Source organism: Passer domesticus, chromosome 10 (assembly GCF_036417665.1).
Source record: "Passer domesticus isolate bPasDom1 chromosome 10, bPasDom1.hap1, whole genome shotgun sequence".
Classification (NCBI taxonomy): domain Eukaryota; kingdom Metazoa; phylum Chordata; class Aves; order Passeriformes; family Passeridae; genus Passer; species Passer domesticus.
The window spans coordinates 39,623,724-39,644,299 of NC_087483.1; the positions used below are offsets into that span (position 1 = coordinate 39,623,724).

Consider the following 20,576-nt stretch of genomic DNA (forward strand, 5'->3'; position numbering starts at 1 on the left):
AGAACTTGCAGTACTACAAAGGGTGCTTCTTAGAAAGACACAATATATGGAAAATCCTCCACTCCAGGCAGTCCCTGCATTTAGTGCAGCAGACTAAACACGTGCACAAAAAAATAAACATCAAGCTAAGGTGAGCGGACAAGACAGACAAAGTGTAAGTAGAAAAGACAATGCTGACATAGTAAATTCATTGCTCAAGGGCGAGTAAAATGTAAATAAGTTTAAAGGAATCAAAGACTCATGGCACATACTCACTAGTGCATTTAAGAGCTGCGTTCATCCTACTCGTGCTCAGTATCAGGGCTGAAACAATCGTGGTGCTGGGAGGCATGTTAAAGCATCTTTCAAATCTGATACAAATGCAGTGCATATATATTGCAATCGTAGCTTGTGGAGAGCTCAGAACTGAACCTGGGAGAGGAGGAATCCTGGTCGAGGTCAGATCCCACAGAAAATAAGATCATCTCTGTTGGGTGGATCGCTGCAAAAAGACTTTCATTTTAAACAGGATGGTGACAATATGGGATAAAAAATACGGATTTTTTTATACTGGGGACAGTTAATAAGCCAACATTTGAAATTTTTTTCATTATTTAAAAAAGACTGGAAACAAAATAATTTATGAAGTAATTGCAATGCTTTGAATCAATGTTTTTGAAGGTTTTTTCCAAACCAAATGTTTCAGTGATTCTATGATATAAAAATTCACAGAAAAAGGAAAGCCTTGTTGAGAGTTTGTTCCCTGACTTTTGTAGAATTGTTTGCCACATTCAACGTCAAAAAATTACTGTGTTTCTCACAGAACTGAATAATTAATTCATGACACTGGACAAAACCAATGTGTTGATAGTGATACTGTGTCTTTCATGGGCTGCTCTGCACCCACGAGCAAAGATGAATTTCTGGGCAGGATGTCTACAGCTCAACATCCCAGGCTGAAATTCCACTCAATTGCCCCTTCTGGACTCTAAGTCAGAAAGTAAACCTGTCATATCCAGGGCTGAGTTATTTGCTGTCAGCTGGATTATAGCACAGAAAGGCTGTAATTGAAGGCTGCAAGAGGTTATAGATTGAACATAGTCAAAAGCAGTAACTCCACTTAGTAAAAGTAGATATCATCCAAAATGAGAAAAGTTAAGCTCATATGAGGTGAAATTCTGACTCCACTGTGGCGTCCAGTTTCTGGGATTTTTGTCAGTGACTTTCAGAGTAATCAAAATTTCACTCACTGCCCAGAGAGAGATGCTGCAAAGGATGTGATGAAGTGAAAGTTAAAATAACTCTTAACCTGGGGCTTCCAAAATACATTTTCTGAGCAGAAACTGCTGCCTAACTCAGTGTTTTTGTGATGTAGCGATGCAGACAGCCCTTCAGGGTACCAAGGGCATAAAACTGTGCCAGTGGAGTGCAGCTGGGATGAGCAACCAGAGCCACCCTGCTGTAAATATTGAAGCTCCCATTGTTCAGCACCCTGTGGGACATAGGGAACTGCACTACTTAGGCATAGTTAGGTACAGTTTGTGGGAAGTGATTTTAGAAAGCTGTAACATCACTGCATACCTGTGGCAGTGCTGGCACCTTCCACCTGAGGCCCTCCCTTGAAAGGCAGAGATTACAGGAAGAGAGAGCATGGAAGTGTCTGACAAATGCACTAATTTTACTGGAAGCAGGAGGATTAAATTATAATACAGAGTCTCATCATCTTTCTACCTTTCATGTGACTAAATCTCAACCAAAGGATGCAGTTGATGTGCCTCTGGGAAGAAGGGACAGAGGGTCTCCTGTGTGTTTTCCATATCCCCTCTGCTCTGGGTGTGCTGCTCAGAGTGGCTTCTGTCACTGAGGTACAAACCAGAGCTGGTGGCTCTGGTATTTTTTACCCTTTACTTTCTGTTTGTCCATCATTAAGCACATCAAAGCCTCGGTGTCCCCATCAGGAAACAATGCTGTTAATAACATTAATCCACCTTTATTAAGAGCCTTTAGCTCTATGGAGGAGCACCAAATATTATTAAGACAAAGACAAGAGGATAATAAGGAAACGTGTTTTTTCCCTTGCTGACCTACTTTCTAACCTCACTTTAAAATCTTCCCTTGATTTTAATTATGCTTAATCTAAAGCTAAGCTCACAAATCTAGCAAACTTAAGGGCTGCTTTTAAAGTGAATTTTCTCGCCTGTCAGAGTTCCTCAAGCTTTCTGTGCTACAGTCAGGAGTTTATTTCCAGCCAGGCACAGAGCTGGGGCATTTCTCTGCCAGCACAGTGGCTGTTGGGCTCCTGAGCTCAGGCACCACCTTGCTCCACTCGAGCCTGGGCACCACAACATTCTTCACAGAACAATTGCAGTCCTTTTCTCATCAGCCATAGCCAGAGGCAGCAATAAGGGTGAAGGATATCTATCATGAAAAGTCCAGTGTCAATGTGTTCCCCCAATTTATTTACTGACCTTCAATGCAACAGCCATACTCCTGACCCTCATGAGATGAAGCCTAAGGGGAAATGGCACTGAGCACCAATTCCATATCCTGTTGTTCTGTGGTCTAAATTAAGTGCTAATTAATTACCACTGGCATCTTTGGCATTGCCTGTCAAATTGGATTTAGGATATCCTTTTGCTGTTTAAACAAATAGCCCTACATCTAAAGCTAAAATCCCACATGTCAGCATTTTCTTTACTTTTAAATTTTTATTTTAAAATCCACTGAGTATGTCCATGGATTTTGCAGGTAGAATTCAAATAAAAGAAACAGGAATTGATATTGTCAATTTTGATTAATAGTCCCTCATTAATAAACATCCTGTTATTCAGTTTCCACCTGCAGTTGCTGATGTTGCCTGGAATCAATTAACTCATATAATTTGATTTATTTTACAAAGACATTTTTGGATGTGCTGTGCTGATGATAAAGGTTCTATATTTACAATTCATGATTTAAGCGAGATTGTTACTAACTGCTTTTTATTTGTAATGTTACAAGAAAGCTTTGGGCATTCTTGAACAAAAATATTTAAGCAATTTAAAGAGTTAAAGCTTTATTTATTTAAAACTATCTGTTGCCTTCTGAACCACACAGGCCACAAAATCACACAAATTTAGAAACTATAACAGGTTGGTCTTCACAACAAGCTAGTTGTTCTGGAGAAAAAAAAAATATATCAGAAGTAGAATTAAAAATAAATTTTAAAAATATCAAGCAAGCAGAAGTTACACCACCAGCAAAAAATACATTTTAGGCATTAAGGTGATATACTTCTGTCTGAACTCTTATTATTCTATGTAGTCTCACACTGCCTTTATCACTCTACTATCCAAACACCTATAAGAAGTACATCAGCATCTGCCCAACATCTGCCACAGGGGGTTTTGCTGTCTCCCATCCCCTCCCCAAAGACAGGCTCGTGCTCACAGTGCCTGTGTGGTTTTTGGGCAGGGATTTGCTCTTGTTTGAGCTTAATTTTCTGCTACAGGGGTACAAAAGAAGGCAGAAATTAATGCCTTGTGCACAGAGCTGCAGGCAGAGGAGTCCAGGATGCTCCTTGGGGAAGTTCACGGCCTTCAGCTGACTCCTAACAAAAGCTGTGCCCAAACAGGCAAACTGCAGGCACAACAGCAACATGGAGGAGAGAGATCTGTCCTTCAGAGCACCAGTCAGAACCAGTTTGAATTCACCACAAAAAATTAAAACCCAAGCCAAACTGGGAGGACAGAGTGCTGGCTGCCAGTAAATGGAAGAACCTAGCAGGTCACCCCGTTTGATCAGTTTTCCAAAACAGAGGCCTGGAATTTTAGTAATGGGGAAGATTTTGTGGAAAGATATTGAATCCATCTCTTTGATACAATTTGTTTTGGGGGTGTGGGATCTGATCCTTTGCCCATACCAAGGTCTTTGGTGGAGCCACAATGTGGTGATAGGTTCACCTGCCCTTGCTGTCCACGCACCAGTGTGCACCTCCTGCTTGTGGAGCTTCTGTGACTCAGAAGATGTCCAGAAAAACAAAAAATCCCAAGGCTGAGGTGCAGATAAACTCTTAACCCCCTCACAGTTCCTCAGTGGAGCAGGAGCACCTCCCCTTGTGCAGAAGAACAAGCAGGACTTCTCCAAAGCACTTTCCTGAATGAAGCCCCTGTAGAGCCTGCAGTAACTTTAGATACCCAAATGTGTTTTTACATGCTCTCCTCAGCCACCCAGAAGATAAAGTCTTTCTCCACCAGACAGACATTCTGTGAGGTGTGTGCAAAGGCAAGAGCCCACATGCTCTTCTGCAGGGTTGTCGCATGGGAGGCAAAGTTCACCCAGCGCTGAGGAGACTTTATTTTTAACTGTTCTCTTATTAAACCAGGCTAAGCCAGAATAAATGCCTTTCCTCAGCTTTTCACAGTCTATTCAGCCAACTGTGAAGCAATGTGTGGAGTTAGTTTAGTTATTCTCATTTAGGGCCAGGCTCCAAGGCAGTTTATCCAGGGAAGGGCTCGTGCTGTGAGATATGCGGGGGATCCCCTGAGGAAGCCCATTCTCCACCAGGGCCCTGTCAGCTGTCCAGGTACTATATATAGCCACCCAATGGTCACATTTAAACCCTAGTCTGTGGAGGAAGACAGCATCAAGTGCTCGTTCTTGTATCCCAGAGCAACTGAAGAGAAGGGATTTTTCCCAAAGTGCTGTAACACGAACCCACAGCTGCAGAGCACAGGAAGCCTATGGAGTTTCTGTAGGCCAGGAGCCATCGAGGCTATTTTCAGCAAAAGCAAGCTCTTAAGTATGTCTGAACTATTTCTGACCCCTCTTGTAACATATCCTACACCATGACCTGGTTTCTCTATTACCAGCCTATCTATTGTTTCAAATTCTACCTATGGAACAAACAGGGATTTAAAATGCCTTCATGTTTTACACAGCTAAATGCAACTAGCTTAAAACTATTAGTGCACAGTGAGCCCTGAGTTGTACTTATTTGTTGCAGAGGAAACCCCATGGCACATTTCGAAAAGGACAGTCATTGTACTGTTTTGGAGCTCCTCTATAAGCAGAAGCCACAGGTCTCAGTTCCATACACACCAAAATCTCCCTGTTCCCATCACAGAGTGCAGATCTCACAAGCTGAGGACTCCACTGATGATGTTTGCATCTGCGTAGCTTCACCAGCTGGTGAATGCCACTGCAATGCACCTGAGCAAATCACCCATACAGCCAGGACACAGAAAATAAAGAGGTTTAGCCTGCATTCATAAAATATCAAGAACATTAATTTAATGCTGAATTTGAAGTTTATCTATGTAGCAGTGTAAGGAAGTGAACAGTTTACACAAATAGAGTTTGTGGTATCAGAGACTCCCTTACCACCAGTTACTTCCATAAGTTTCCCAGGATGGAGTTAAGTAATGCACAGGCCCTGCCCTCTTCCTCCACGATGTGTGTATTTTGGTTTCTCTCCTCAACTGGTGTATCCAGCTGGGTATGGATATCTCTGCAAGGTTTTGATCTGTTATAGGACCCCCATTGTTGCTTGTACTTTAAGAGGACTCTCAAAGCTGAAATTCACTTGTCTTTTTAGTACCAAAACCCACTCAGGTTCTTCCCAAGAAACAACGACTGCAACTGAACTGAAATAAATTGATGACAGAAAATGCTGTGGCTGTGCTATGCTGTATCTCTGGAAAGTGTGTAACAGGCCTTAAACGAAATAGAAATATGTTGGGGAAAAAAACCTGATAGTTTAGGTTATCTGTGCTTCGTGTTATAGCTGTGGTTCCTTCCTAACACTGAAAAGCCCAGCTGCAAAAGCCCTGCGAAAATGTGCTTATACACACACAGACATTATCACTTCCTAGGACGGTACGTTTTATTATCAGGTTATTTTCCAGTACATTTGGCACAGTTAAGGTAAGTATATTAACTTTACTTCCAAATAAAGAAAACAAAGTTGTACTGAATGTCTCAGCCACTGTCAATGAGTTAAGAACTGACAGGAGGTCCAAGTAATCAACCCTGTCTACAGCACTGAGCTTTCCCCTGGGACACCTCCTCTGATCATACAATGTATCTGACTGGCATGGATGTAGAATTGCTTTCAATAAAGATTTTATTTCAAGGTTGGATGATTCTTTCCCAAATGTCTTGTCTCTAAAGCAAAGTATGTAATACCTGTTATTTTTTAACTCCTGTGAACCAGCATTTGGGAAGGAGAGGAGCGTAAAATGTTGAGCTGAAAGCTGTTCATCATAAGAGACAAATTTTAACAAATTGACTGGGAGCTCTGCAATACCAGAAGTCAGAAAGCTGCTGCATAAAAACTGGCCTGTACCAGTGCAGTGAAGAGGCCTGTTAACAAAATTATTGCTGGGGAGAGCTGAAGGCAGCTGAGCCCTTACCAGGGCCAAGTCCTTAAGCTACAACATTACATTTGCATATGCCTGAGAATAGATAGGAAAGAGATACTGGCTAATTTCAGGATAATTATTGGCAAAGTGAATCAATGGGAGGCACACACTTTGACCTATTAAGGCAGTTCACAGGAACTTACATTTCAAATCAGTCCCATCATCCATCAGGATGGGCAACACTGGCTATGACAGTGGTTGCCAGCACAGTTTAGCAAAGCCACAAAACCCACCCAAATGGGCTGCATGGAATACCCCACTCAGAGAGGAGCTGGGTCCTAATTCCATAAGGTTACTTCCTGTACCGAGAGAAGAGATGACACAAATACAGCATTTTTAATCTTTTTGGTGGAGTTCCATTTATTCCTTTTTATCTTTAATCTCTCTTGCCTATGTGTTGGTCTTGGTTTCTGTCCCTAGTAGCAGACTTCCATAGTGAACACAAATACTGTGCATAACTGGAGGGCAGGATTCTGATAAGATCAAAACCTCATTTTATCCCTCTGTCCTCCACTGAATTCAGAAGATGGCATTTCCTACACCTGCCATTCTAGCCCATAACCTCATACCAAGTGACCCCTTCTTACTCTTCTGACCCCCTCATTTTGTAATGTGCTGTCCTTTAATCACAGTCTATATTACCAGTTCGTGGAAGAATAACAGGATTGTCCTATTGAAAAGTTACCCTTAAATATAATTTAAAACAGTGAAAGAATACCAGGCATGGCTAAAACCAGTTCTGCTAAGGGTAGAAATACCCCTGACATTGAGCAAAATTAAATCCTTCTAGGCTGGAAAAGGATAAGAAAGTAAAAGTGAGCAGTTCTCAAAGCAGCTGGCTCTACCCTCCAACACTCTCCAGCCTACAGTAAAACAGTGTCCTTTCCAATGGGATTTTCCTCCCTAACTACACTGAATTCCCCAGTGTTTTATGTGCAATTGGAATATTAAGATGTTGAGGAGTCAGAGTCACTGTGGAAACACTTTCTCCTCCACAGCAGTTACTAGAAAGTAAAAATGGATGAAGAACATTTCCTAACACCTACTGTGTTTGGAGCAATAATCCAGTGTGCTTTCCAAACGTCAAAATTAATAATGATTTTATTTAGAGAGTTTGAAAAGTGTAGGTTTAATGGAACTAGAGAGCCAAGTCACCATACAATGACCCTCTTAGCTGTAGGCTTGCCCTGCTCTCTGTCACATGTTTTCCAGCTTGCAGTTGCCTTGGCAACAGCCAAAGCATAAATTCCAAGTATTTTTCCTTATATATCTGCCATTGACACTACAGCCCTCCTATCATACACTTCTGCTGTTTTAATTCATCATTAGTTTCATTACTATTAATAGTGAGAACTTTATTTTCTGCCTTTCTCCTGACTTCTGATTTTAAAGACTGAAGACATTCTTGAGGCTTGGTTATTTTGGAGGAAAGAAAAGAAATAATCTTGAGCAGCATAGCACCCAACAATTTCTTGATATGGTTCCAACATCTGTGGCACCGGATTATAGATTGTTTCTAAAATAACCTTAAATTGATGGATCATTGCTCCTTTCATTTGGTCTTGACAAAAAGTACCTCTGGCATTTCCTTTCACTCTTTATGTTGAAAATGGTGTGTCATTCTGCTCTTTTTCTTGCCAAAAAAATAATTCTTGCCCATTTTTTTCAATATTTTCACTTTTAACAGCTCAATTTAACCTAGTAGCTATAGTAATAGAATGATGTGTGCATGTTTTATTTTGGTTTGCACTGACTTCTTTTGTGGAGTGATGATAAAAATATCAGTTGTAGAATGTCTTTGGTAAATGTTTGTAATCCAAAAAGACATAAAGTCCAAAACTTATAATTATTCTATTCAGGGTGGATTGAATTCCTTCCTTCTACTTCTTCAGTACTGTGTTTTACCACATATTATTTAACTATTCAGACTTTCCATGTTTCCAAATTCACTCCTTAATGGGTTTTTTTTGTTATTATGGTGAAAACAAGTGAAACTACATTGTTATGCCAAGGATTCAAGACACTTTCTCAATACAGTACTACTTATTCTAGCATTAAAGTCAGAGAACCCAAATTTTCACAAATTTTCTTAATGCCACATTACTGATGAGCCACAGTCAGTTTCTCTCCATCACCAACACACACCACGCACAGCCTCCATTGCCTCATGCCACAGCCCCACCTCCTGATTGCTGGGAAATGTTATCATGCCTGGACTTTGCCAGGATGGCATGAGAAGGATGGAATTTCCAGGACAAACCAGGAAAATTATTCTCCTTCAGAAAGATGTCAAGCAAAAGCAGAAGGGTTGGCCATGCATCTTCCATTTTCTTGTCCCCATCAGGAACATGGGGTCTCAACACCTTGCTCCACATTTTACAGACAAAGGAAGGCAGTCCCCCCACCCCATCCCTTCAGTAAACTCGGCTCTGTTGCCGCACTTCTTCACCCTGATTCTGCTCATCCATGGTCCATTGCTTCCTTCTCCCTGCAAGGGGCTTCTCCTCCAGCTCCATCAATGCTCTCCATCATCAACACCCTCTTGTCTCAAAGCTATGGCTGATGCTGCTAAATTGATTATTTCTGCAGTTACCCAAGACAAAGCTGCTGAATTTCCCCCTGCAGTGAACATGCATCTCTACTCCTGTTGATGTCATCTCCAAATACCTTATGAAGTCTCCAACTTTTACCACATAACAAGCTCAACAGAAACTGAGTCTCTCTTCTGGAGAGGTCCCCAAGCTGTCTGTACATGCCTCTGCATAAGTGGCATGAAGCAAAACAATCTCGTCACCTCTGTAACATTTTTAATTGTGATAAAGATGTGTGACATCCATCAGAAGCCCACGCAGTCGCTTGGCAACAAAACTTCTAACTTTTGAGACTTTCTGAACTCCTAAGAGAAGAGATGATATATTAATATTACCACAGAGGAAAGATAATTAATTTTTTAAAAAAATTTAATGAAGATGCTATATTTTAAGAAACTAATAGTTAAGCCAATCTGATTAGTGCCATATGGAGAGTGTTTTGTGCAATGGACACCACGGTTACTAGCATGAAGCAGAAGTAATTCTTCCTATTTATACACAGGGAAAAAAGCATGAGTGTTGATGCTCCAGGAATGTGGTAAACGATGAGATTGGCACAAATCCACAAGAGATGCTTTTTGCTGTGTGACCCACCCACCGATATAAAAGAAACACTTTTTTGAGTGCCTGGAGCCATTAGGTCTCACAAAGTTTCTTTCCCTTATAGTGTGGCTTGCTATAAGTTCAGCAACAGGTATGGGAAAACAGAGACAGCTGTGATGGCTTTTAAATGGCTGTCTGAATTTTGAAAAGGTAAATGAGTGACAATGGCAGAGAAGGGGGGAAAGCAGAACTTGGCTTCAACAATCCACTTGGAATACTTAAGTTAAAACTAGCAGGTTAAGGAGGCATCCATAAATTCAAACATTTACATAATAAAGCTACATTTAGTTTGCATTCCTTGGTGGAGCTGTGCAATTTATTTATAAAATATGTGTCTTCATTTACTAGTCTTTCCAACCCTAGGATACATAATATATTCTGGAGGGTTGAGGGAAATGGATTTCTACTTAGTCTGTACTCACCACCACAGAGATTTATGCCAAACTTCCCACCTAAACTCCATCCATTAAACCTGTACTGTTCTTAGACCAGACTTCTCCATCCTTAATGCCCTTTCCACAGGAATATTAAGTCTTAATATAGACACAAGATCAACTTTTAATAATAATAGTCCTTCTCTTGTAATTTTGTGGGTAATAAAGATATCAAAGGTTATAATCCCTACCATTATTTTCTAAGTCATCTCATTAAGGTATGTGGTCTCTGTGTCTTTCAAGAAACTTTGTGTCAGGATAAGGCATGCAAAAGTCTTTAGTTACATAAATTTCACAATCCATTTCAGACCATACTCACTTTATTGGATTTAAATTAGCAGAAGGAATGTGTTTCATATGAGCCCTATATTAAGGGGCTTTTTTTTTTGGTTTTCACAACTCTTTCAGTGCTGGAGACCATGTTAAGGCAAGCAGGGAGTCTTCTCCCTGGCACTACAAAACCCCTCCTTTCCTTGTTTGTCACACTGGCAGAAATTTCTCTTCCCTCCCTGTTTTCTTTCTTCTGGATAAGTTAACCAAACAAACACCCCTCTCAGGAGAAACATTTTAAAAGTGCCTCTGTGTGCTTCAAGAGCAACAGTGACTCCTCTGACACCCTTCTTTTTTAACCAGTTCTTTCCTTTTGTCAACAGGATAGCAGCCAAGGAATCCGTGAATCTTATGTCAACACAGAGCTTAGGAATTGTGTTTGGACCAACACTCCTGAGACCTGAAAAGGAGACAGGGAACATGGCAGTCCACATGCTGTACCAAAATCAGATAGTTGAACTTATGCTGAGCGAGTACAGCAAGATCTTCGGCTCGGAGGAAGACTGACAGACAGGGCCTGTTATTGAAAACGTTCACATCTGTCTTGATGTCTAATATTTTTACATTTCTGTAAACATATTTCTGAAATATTTCTTTTTCTTTCAAGTGACAGATGCCTCATTTTGTGCAAACTTAATGATGATTTTGTGTCTAATTTTCAAACATTGGAATAAAAAATATTGTCAACATTTGCCTATATGTATTCTGCATTAACCCTTTGAGAGTTTCATTATGCTAGCACTCCAAGTGTCACTTTTTCTGCAAGCTGAGCATACAGCATATGGCCCTAGACCATAGAAAATGCTGTTTACCAACATATGCAATGGCACAGAAAGACAGATAATAATTGAGGAGGTTTGTGGAAAACAGATTAAAGTATGTATATTTAAAGCAATGAATTAAAGCAGTGACACGAGATCATTCATAGCTAATCTGAGTATAATTTACCTTTCTCTTTGATATACGTTGAAAATTAAAGACATGATGAATACTCATTTGTCTACCCCAAGAGCTGGAAAAAAAATTGCATTTAATGCTTTTAAACAAATAAAATAAACAAACACAAACAAAATGAGAATGTCACCATTTGCATAACAGTGCCTAAAAGAAATTAAAAATGGAATTGGAACTTTGGCATTTTTACTTAAACGCAGTACATGAAATGAAGACATTGCATGACTGCTCATTTTAATGTAACATCCATTTTGATTCTTCATCACACTGTACATCTGCCCGCTTTCCCCAGCTATCTCATGTTCTGTAGCATTTGTATTGTGCTCCTGAGGATGCTTTATTGGTGAACTACATTAAATTCATCTAGAAAGAACTTTAAAAAAAAAGCCTTTTCATATGCCCTTAGGATTACTTGGCTAGACTTGAATCAATTTATGCATTTGATGGTTAGTTTCAGTTGTCATGGATAAACAAAAGGGTAACTGTCTAGAATATATCAAATATTGTTTCATTTTGAAATGTATGTTTCCAGCTATACACATCTCCTACCCTGTTTTGTAAAAGTATTCTGCTGATAAAATGTAGACTTATGTTTGACAGCTTTTTAATCAAGTTCAAAGAGAATAAATAAAACTAATCCAGTGTGGTAAAGAGTCTGTCTGGTTATCGATTTGTTCATAAAATGAAAAATAAACCATGTAAATAAGATGTGTGAAACACAGATCCAGAAGCAAATATTTAAAGCAATTAAAGACCCCAAAACATAGGATTAATGCATAGGTCTGCTGTGCATGAGAGATATGTCTTCAATATCACCTCAGCAGATCATGGGCTGCTTCAGTTTTTACTCAGAATTGTTGTGCAAAATTCCATGTAATTCAGGAAAGGTCACTCCTTGGAGTGGTCATTTATGGAAACAAATATATAATGAGGCCTGATCATTAACTAAGACCAGGCTCTTTCATCAGGTATTAACACAAGCAGAAAACAACACCAAGAAAGCATAAAAACTGCCCCTGAGATGGTTTTTCTGACTGCTCACATGTTTGGAAAATCAAGCAAAAACAGAGGGGTAGTGACCAGTAATTAAAAACACAAAACCAAACAAAATCTCCCTCATATCAAATATCCAGTCGAATAACTTCTGAACAAAACTATAATGTACTGGAGAACCCAAATTCACTTTATGTTCAAGAAAATATTTTTCATGTTAATGTCAAGCCATGAGTACGTAAACAGTGATGCTTTTCAGGATCATCATCTATAGACTCTTTTAATAGCAACAAACCAGGCGCTGTTTATGGCCTGTGGAAATGACTGGAAGAAAGATAGTCAGAAGTTCAGTCTATTCCTTAATAAAGACCATTCACATTATGGCCCCACGGGTGCTCACAATCATGCTATTGAAGTAATTTCTGCTATTACTGGAAATGAAAAGTTCACTTGTTACTTGGAGCCTGTTGCACTCAGAAGAAAAGATTCTTAATTAATTAATTAATCTTCTTTCAGGCTGTCTTCGGAACATGGAAACTCCTCTTGTCTTGTTTTTGTAAGACAAGGCTTATGAAATGCACCATATCTCTCTTAAGATCAACTGCTTTAAAGGGGGGAAAAAAAATCAAGGAAACTTTCGGACACACGAGCCTTTCTTTGGGTTTGAAGGGTTCCTTACACGAACATTGTACAAAAGTGCTGACTGCTCTGCTAAATGCTCTGTTAAATTGCAGCCTGGCTGTGGGCAGACAATCTGGGGGGACACAAGTGGCTCTCACCAGAGGAGTGTATAAATCCAGAGCCTGTAGCAGATGCCTTTCCTTTCTCATCCCGACAACACAAAGGAATGGCCATGCCTTGCTACCAAGCTGCTTCCTTCCCCAAGAGACCAATTCTTCCTGTCTCTCTTAATACATACATTAATTTAATGGGAAAAATTACTGACTCAACCATTAGTCAAAGAGCCAGCCCTTCAGGCCCTGCCATCAGCAGAAACCAGAAGGATAAAAGAGTGGCAAAAAAAAAAAAAAAAAAGTTCAAGCCTTACGCGAAGCAGGGTTTTTTTCTCCTCCTGCTCAGGCAGTTTGCTCTTTATTACCCAAGCTCACAGCCCAGGACACTGACAGACTCTTGTTGCTGGACATAAACATTTCTAAATCCCAGAAGTGTCCAAGTTTTGCAATTTGTTGAGCCTGTATCACCACCACATTGCTCCTCCAATTGTTGCTTATTGGAATATTCACTATCACTTGGTAGCAGTTCTGCTCAAACTCTGCTAAATTTTTAGCAAGTCTAAATTAGACTTGCAGAAGACCTTTCTTTTTCAGGAGCCAGCATCAGTTTGAGAAGGGCCACAGTTATTTTGAGCAAAGAGCTATTAATGGTAAATGATCAGAAAAATGAAGGCTGAGAATGCATCAGAGACAAATATGTCCAAGGATCACTGTTTATCTGCACCTTCTCCCTGTGAAGAGCATCTTCTACTCAAACTCATCTGGGAAGCATGAGCACAAAACTGGGGTTGATTCAGTAAAAGGAGATATCAGAAATAAATCTCTAACTGAACCAAAAAAGGGCATTTCCAGCTACAAAATTTTATCATTCAAATAACGATAAAACATCAGCATATGGAATTGTAAGCTTCAGTGAGAGACTGTCAGTTTTTAACTCAAGAACTTCTACTCCAAAGCAGGATTTCTAAAAAAATTATGAGACACACTAATTTGCTGAGCTACAGCTAAAAGAGGAGACAAACTCCCCTGAACAATTCTTTATTCCTCTTTTTATGTACATGCATATAGATACATATTTTTTGCAAGCAGCATACATTTGAACAGTTCTTTAATTCCCTGCCAGCACAGTGCAGGTAACACTCAGCCTTTTTTTTCAAGCACCCCACGCTGCAGCAGAGCCTTAGGCTGTCGTTCAGCCCAAGGCACTCCAGAAGTTCAGCTAATCAATTTCCACATAGGATACAGACCATGGGTAGAGTTGGGAAGAAAGCTGGGAAGCGAGTTGTGCCCACAATCACCACTGTAATCAGGCAGTGTATAGATTTTACATGGCTGATCCTCAGAGGAGGCTGGCAGAGGAGCCTTGGGGGTGCAGGTATTATTACAGCACAGCAGGTGCCCTGCACAGAGCTCCTGCTGCAGAAAGGAAAGGTGGAACACAGGGAAGCTGAGCACAGGGAACGTCTCAATCACAAGTCCTGGGATTTGCAGGATGCAAAAATGGAGCCCAGGGTAGTTGTTGTTTTGCAGAACAGAGGAGCCTTTCCTAGCACCCACTTAGGGTTAAAAAATAACATTTCCCTAAAGATCAAGGGACAAAAAAGTGGCCTGTGGAGGTCAGGCTGTACCCAAACCTTTCTCTTCAAGAAATGCTTCAGGATGCCACTAAAGCAAGGATCTCATCCTTATGCCTATTCACCACGAGTGATCACAGCAAACAAATGTCCTCTGCCATCACTCCAGGTTATTTTTACACTCCATAACCTCAAACTTCCAAACATACCTGAAATATTGTGAGAATTAATATCCCTTTTTACTTAGAGAGCCTTGTTGCAAAGATTTGCTTCGTGTTAGATAGAGAACATGAGCCCTCACGATTCTTTTTCACACAAAACAAATAATAATGTTCAAAATAAAGATGAATTCCATACTCAGGACATGACAGTTGGGGATGCAATGTCACTGCACATAAATGTGTGAGAAACTGAGACACAGAGACACAAGTGTCAAGAGAGAAGTTTCTATTTTAGTGCTCTCTTTATTCAGACCCATCCTTTTTAAGTAGACTCATAGAATAGTTTGGGTTGGAAGGGACCTTAAAAATCACTTCATTCCAACCCCTTGCCTTGGGCAAGGACACCTTCCACTATCCCAGGTTGTTCCATACTCCATCCAGCCTGGCCTTGAAGACTTCCAGGAATGTGGAGTCCACAGACACTCTGGGCAAACTGTGCCAGGACCTCACCACCCTCACAGACATTTTCTATTCTGCAGCCTGAATTCACCTCAAATAATCAGATATTTGGGGTTTTGCAGGCACTCAGCCCTGCAAAGGGCAGGGTAACCTTAGAGACAACAGAACAGAATGAAATTTATCTTCCAAAGCCTTGACCATGGCAAAGCTTTCTGACTTTCAATAATTTGCCCTTAATCCCTCAGAAATACTTCTAAGCTGCTGAAATCCACCATCTCCCAGCAAAGCAGGCTCCAAGATACCACACCTCCAAGACACCTGGGCCACCCCTTACACCTTCAGTGGAAGTTGAAGCCTTTGGTCAACAAGTTTAAGAGGGACCATAAAACACTGCAAGTTTAGATTGAGTGCAAAGTAGTTATCCACAAAACACCACAGTTTTAGAGCACATTTCAGTTAATAAAATATAGACTCAAATTCCATACAGTTCTTCTCTCCCCTTTGTCAAAATGCACTTTCTGTGTTCAGCTCTTATCCATAAGATTTTTTGGCTGCAATTTTGGTGGATAAAGGGAACAACCACCTCTCTACCAGTGATTTCTATATTGTCTCAAAGCTCAGAAGCTTTAAAAGAAACATCTCAGAAGCTTTTTGGTTGCAATTTGGGGTAGGTGGTGGTATGGCCTCTGCTCTGGAAAATGAAAGTGACCATACTGTAGTGGTTTGACCAGCCCATTGCTTAGGCTCCAGCCTGCCCATTGCAGTAAAAAAGGTAGAAAAAGTCCACTGTTATGTCAACCTTTCCCACAGGGGATGTTTCTTTGCAGCCCCAGGCAGTAAATGGTTTTAAATAAATGGCTGAACACCCTGTATACAGTTCTGTCTTTATGTAGTTTCTGTCACTTATTATCCATTTTTAATCCTGCTAGGCTCTTTGTCTTAATGGTATCTGATGAATTTCCCAGGTTAATTATGCACCATGTAAGAAAATATTTTACTTGTATCACTTTTAAATTCATTAGCTTTTAGTACCATTGTATAGCACTCTGCTTGCTCTTGATTTATGGGAAAGGCTAAATAGGATCATCTGACTGACCTCTCCTGGCAATTCACTCTCCTATATACCACTAACACATCACCTCTCATTTGTCTCTTAATCAATTTAACCTTCCCTCAAATGGAAGATCTGCCACACCTCTTAAAACTTGCTCTGTCTTTCACTGGATGCTCTGTGCATCTTTTCTGCCTTTTAGAACCAAGCTTTTAAGCATCCTAGGCGGAAGGATCCTTAATATTTTCATTATTGAACCCTTTACAGCTCTTAAAATAATCAAGCTGCTTGTTTGTATCTGATTTCTGCTCTGCACTGAAGAGCTGAACTGTCCTTATTGCCTGGACCAGGTTCACAAGGGAATTTGGGGAATTAAATGCTATTTTTGTCTATACAGAGACTGTGCCAGTGCTGCTTCTTTCTCCCTCGTGGCTACTTCACCTTGCAGCTCTCCAAATTTCCATCAGCAGCTTCAGCCACATAACCCTGGCTATCTGGTACCTGCCTGAACCAACTCTTATCTTGGTTCCTGGGCCCCTTGCAGTCTTTTACCCTCAGGGCATGAGCAGGGACTGCTTCTACCCTTTGTTGTTGCAAATTTAAGATGTCAGCTCAGGGACGTAGACTTGGAACTTGCTACAAGGGTCCTGCACAGTGAATCAGCTCCCCCAGCACAGCTGCAGTGTGGGGCTGTATCCCCACACTCCCATGGGGAAGCACACGGGTGATGCTGTGCAGACTCTTGTTTTTCAGCTGGAGGACCCACATTTTCACAGAACCACAGATTCCACACACCCCCCAGACCATCCAGGGCTGCAGGAACATAGAGCTGGTGCTCACCTTGCTCCATAGGACACCGAGTTCAGACAAAGCAACACAATAACATCACTTACTCCAGGTTTATGGAGCTCTGTTTGTTGAAAAACAAATCAAATTCCCTCTCGTGTTTATGATGTGCTTTACCTCAAATGTGAGAACTAAAAAAATAAGGCAACTACCTTAAACAAACATGCCCTAAGATGCAAAATGCAAACACCTTCCTGAGACCTCTAGTAGTATTCTTTTTCACATTGTGTCTCTTTGAAGTGCACACAGCCAAAAACATTGGCAGTGCTTTCCCTGTGATGCTGCAGTTTTTGAGAGTATTATGCATATTGCAGATGCGGTTTTCTTGCACTAGATTGAAAAAAAGAAATAATCTTATTAAAAATGTAAAAGGATTTCAGGGTTCTGTGCATACTCAGAGAAAAGAGAGATGTCAACAATAAACATGCCATCTGAACAATACGGAAGGACCTCTGTCCCATGGGCATAATAGATGTTTTATTAATAACTTGCTTTTATATATTTTTCTCATTTCCCAAAACAAAGGGAGGAGGGGGGAAAATGAAAAAAAGAAGAAAAAAAAAAAAAGAATGGGTTTGAAAATCAAAACATTTCCTTGACTGGACAATTCAACACGAGAGGATAAATTGAGACCTGGTGCATTTTCGGGGTCTGTGCTCTCCTGCCCTGGGTGTAGTTCTTACATCTGATGGCATGGGAGAAAAGCCCCCCTGGTTCTCCAGAGTTTATCATGGAGTAGATCAGCTCCAGCTAATGGATTGAAAAGGTGGGTCTTTTAAGTGGCTTCAGCAGACTCAGCACAAGCTGAAAAAGATGTTACTCACTGTTTGAGACTGCTGGGCATGGTGTAAGAAAGGAGAGGGAGGAGAGGGACCACTTTCTTCATGTTCTGGAAGAAACAGAGCAACTCTGACACAGCAAACTAATATTTTTCCTGATTTAAGTCAGCCTTGTTTTGTTAAGTAGATGCCTCAGGAATGGACAAAAGAGACAAATGAGTCTTTGCTCCTCTAGGTACCTTCAACAGGAATGTGTGTCCAGACCCTCAGGTCTGGCCCATATCAAGTGATTAGGACCAGGGAATGGTGACCCTCCAGAGGCATTTTACCCTCTTTATTTACTCTCTTTACCGTGATATATGTTTACCTCACACAGAGCCTGTGTTTCAGGTAATTGAGACTTCTTTGAAAATGCTGTTCCTACAGTACAGGCCCTCAGTAAACCAGTTTTTCCTCCCAAATGACTTTCATAAAGCTAGGCAAATATGGCAGGGGGAAAGAGGGACATGGGATGAATTAAGGCATGGGGTGTTGGAACAATATGATCTTTAAGACCCTTTCCAACCCAAACCATCCTATGATTCTGTTCTGTGAAGGGAAAGAGTGCCTAAAGTAATTTTCCTCTTCCATTTTCTGCCACTGTACATGACCTGGCCTATTATAGAACAACACATTTTGTTTTGTGGATAGTCTACCTGTACAAACAGATGAAAAATATTATGGAAATAGATGCTGCTAGAGAAGTCTGTGATGTTCTTAGAGGCTGAGAAAGAGGAAGGCTCCCCCTCGGAAGCAACACCATTTATCCCTAAGATCATCAGTAGGTACTTGCTAGGAAAACATTGCTTTGGAGCAAGTAAAGAGAAGTGAACCTTGAGATCCATGCCCAAAGGGTCTACAGGCTCTTCTCAGGCACTAAAAGACTTTTCCAGTATGCAGAAATTCCTATTTACTCACATACTTCATATCCCAAATAGTTTCTACCCAGATTAGATTTTACCCTGTGAAGGCCAAAACCTTTTTTAATTCTTTTCTTACCTGTGTGGCTGGGGATTCATTCATAGAAGAATTGAACATTTGACCCCAGACATGCCCAGGTGCAGAAGGAATCTTTCATTTGCATATCAGCTTGGGATGCCTTTTTCTGCCTTACACAAGTGCACTTTGCAAGGCTGCAGGGGTCACAAGCTGTGCTTCTTGCCTTTCCTATGGACACTCTCCAGTGAAAGAAACCAGGAAAAAATCACTGGACAGAAAGGAAAAAGCTGTCTAATTAAGAAGAAAGTGTGCATCTGTCTCAGGCCACTTGCCAAGCATAATGTGGTGGGGAGGCAAATCATTGTGCTGTTGGAAACTGCTCCCTTTGGACTGGCTGACTCCAGAAGTGCAGGGGACAGACGCCTCTCAGTCAGGTTCAGGGCTTTCTGTGCCCACCTAATGGTGAGGAAGTAGTGGGATTTGTCAAAAGTCCATCTGAACACAAACATGCCAGAGGTTCCTGAAGCTTAGACAGCTCTGAATGCGACTCTGATTTACTTATTTAAAGCTCCACCTTGCAGTGCTGTGAAATCAGAGGTACACGTGCACAGCAGCAGATGTGTCTCACTTTTATCTCCAGGAACCCGTGGCCAGACTGACAAAACGAGCCCAGGTGTCACCTGGGCAGGTGTCACCTGGTGGTGGCAGGAAAAGGAGCATGGGAGGACTCTGTCAAAATAGATAGACAGTTCAGCAGGAAAAAGCTGTTGGAAGTTTGGAACATTCCATATTTTCTGATACCCTCCAATGAGACCTCTGCTCATGGAAAGAAGTCTCCTGAAAACCTTAGACTGGAGCTTGATGCAAAAGCTCTTCCTGCTCTTGAAGCTCATGCTATGTTATAACTGTAGCCAGAATTCCATCTGTTCCTACAATGATTTTATTAATTTCACATTACATCCTTCTGAAGTTAATAAGGGAAGAGATGAGAGAGAAAGGGAGGTAGCCAGACAACCCATGAACAAACAAAAGACCCCTCAGCACCATCCTGCCACTGCAGGTGATGCAGGTGAGATCAGTGTCCATATCAGTAACGATTTTGGCAAGTGCATAATTTTTCAGCTTTGATCCATCTTCTAAAAAAAAAAAATCAGTCACTGTGGTACTGATTTCTCTTACAGAGTCACTGTTTAGCCAGTAAGGTCCTGAGGTGGCTTTTACCATCCTTCTGGTCTGAGGAGCACACGGAGACACTGATACAGAGGATCAGATGTCAAAATAATTTTTAACCCTTTTTCTCTCCTCTTCCTCAACCAAACCTATAAGTGCTTCAAGCACTGTCTCAGGTTAGAAATTGAGAAGAAAATCTTCCCTGTGAGGGTGGGAGGCCCTGGCATGGGGTGCCCAGAGAAGCTGTGGCTGCCCCTGGATCCCTGGCAGTGTCCAAGGCCAGGCTGGATGGGGCTTGGAGCAGCCTGGGATAATGGAAATTGTCCCTGCCCATGGAAAGGGGGTGCAACAAGACAAGCTTTAAGATCCTTTCCACCCCAAACCATTCTGTGACCCTATGATTCTATGAAATACATGCGAAAGAGATCCCAGCTCACACAGAAACATCTTTGCTTAACATCCACCCCGTTGATGACTGTAACTTAATTACCGTGCATACTGTACCGGTGACAGTAAATATTAGTGCTGTGTGCTACAGA

General features: G+C 41.0%; 1 protein-coding gene across 3 annotated transcripts in view; it reads left to right on the forward strand.

Moving 5' to 3' along the window:
• ARHGAP15 (Rho GTPase activating protein 15) overlaps positions 1 to 11,945 on the forward strand; it is a 320,750-nt gene extending 308,805 nt beyond the window's left edge. For all 3 annotated transcript variants that reach the window (XM_064435287.1, XM_064435286.1, XM_064435288.1), the window contains one exon: positions 10,662 to 11,945. In XM_064435287.1, the coding sequence (XP_064291357.1) occupies positions 10,662 to 10,845 (184 nt within the window). In that variant the 3' untranslated portion in view covers positions 10,846 to 11,945. The remainder of the gene's footprint in view (positions 1 to 10,661) is intronic.
• Positions 11,946 to 20,576: the final 8,631 nt, after the last annotated feature.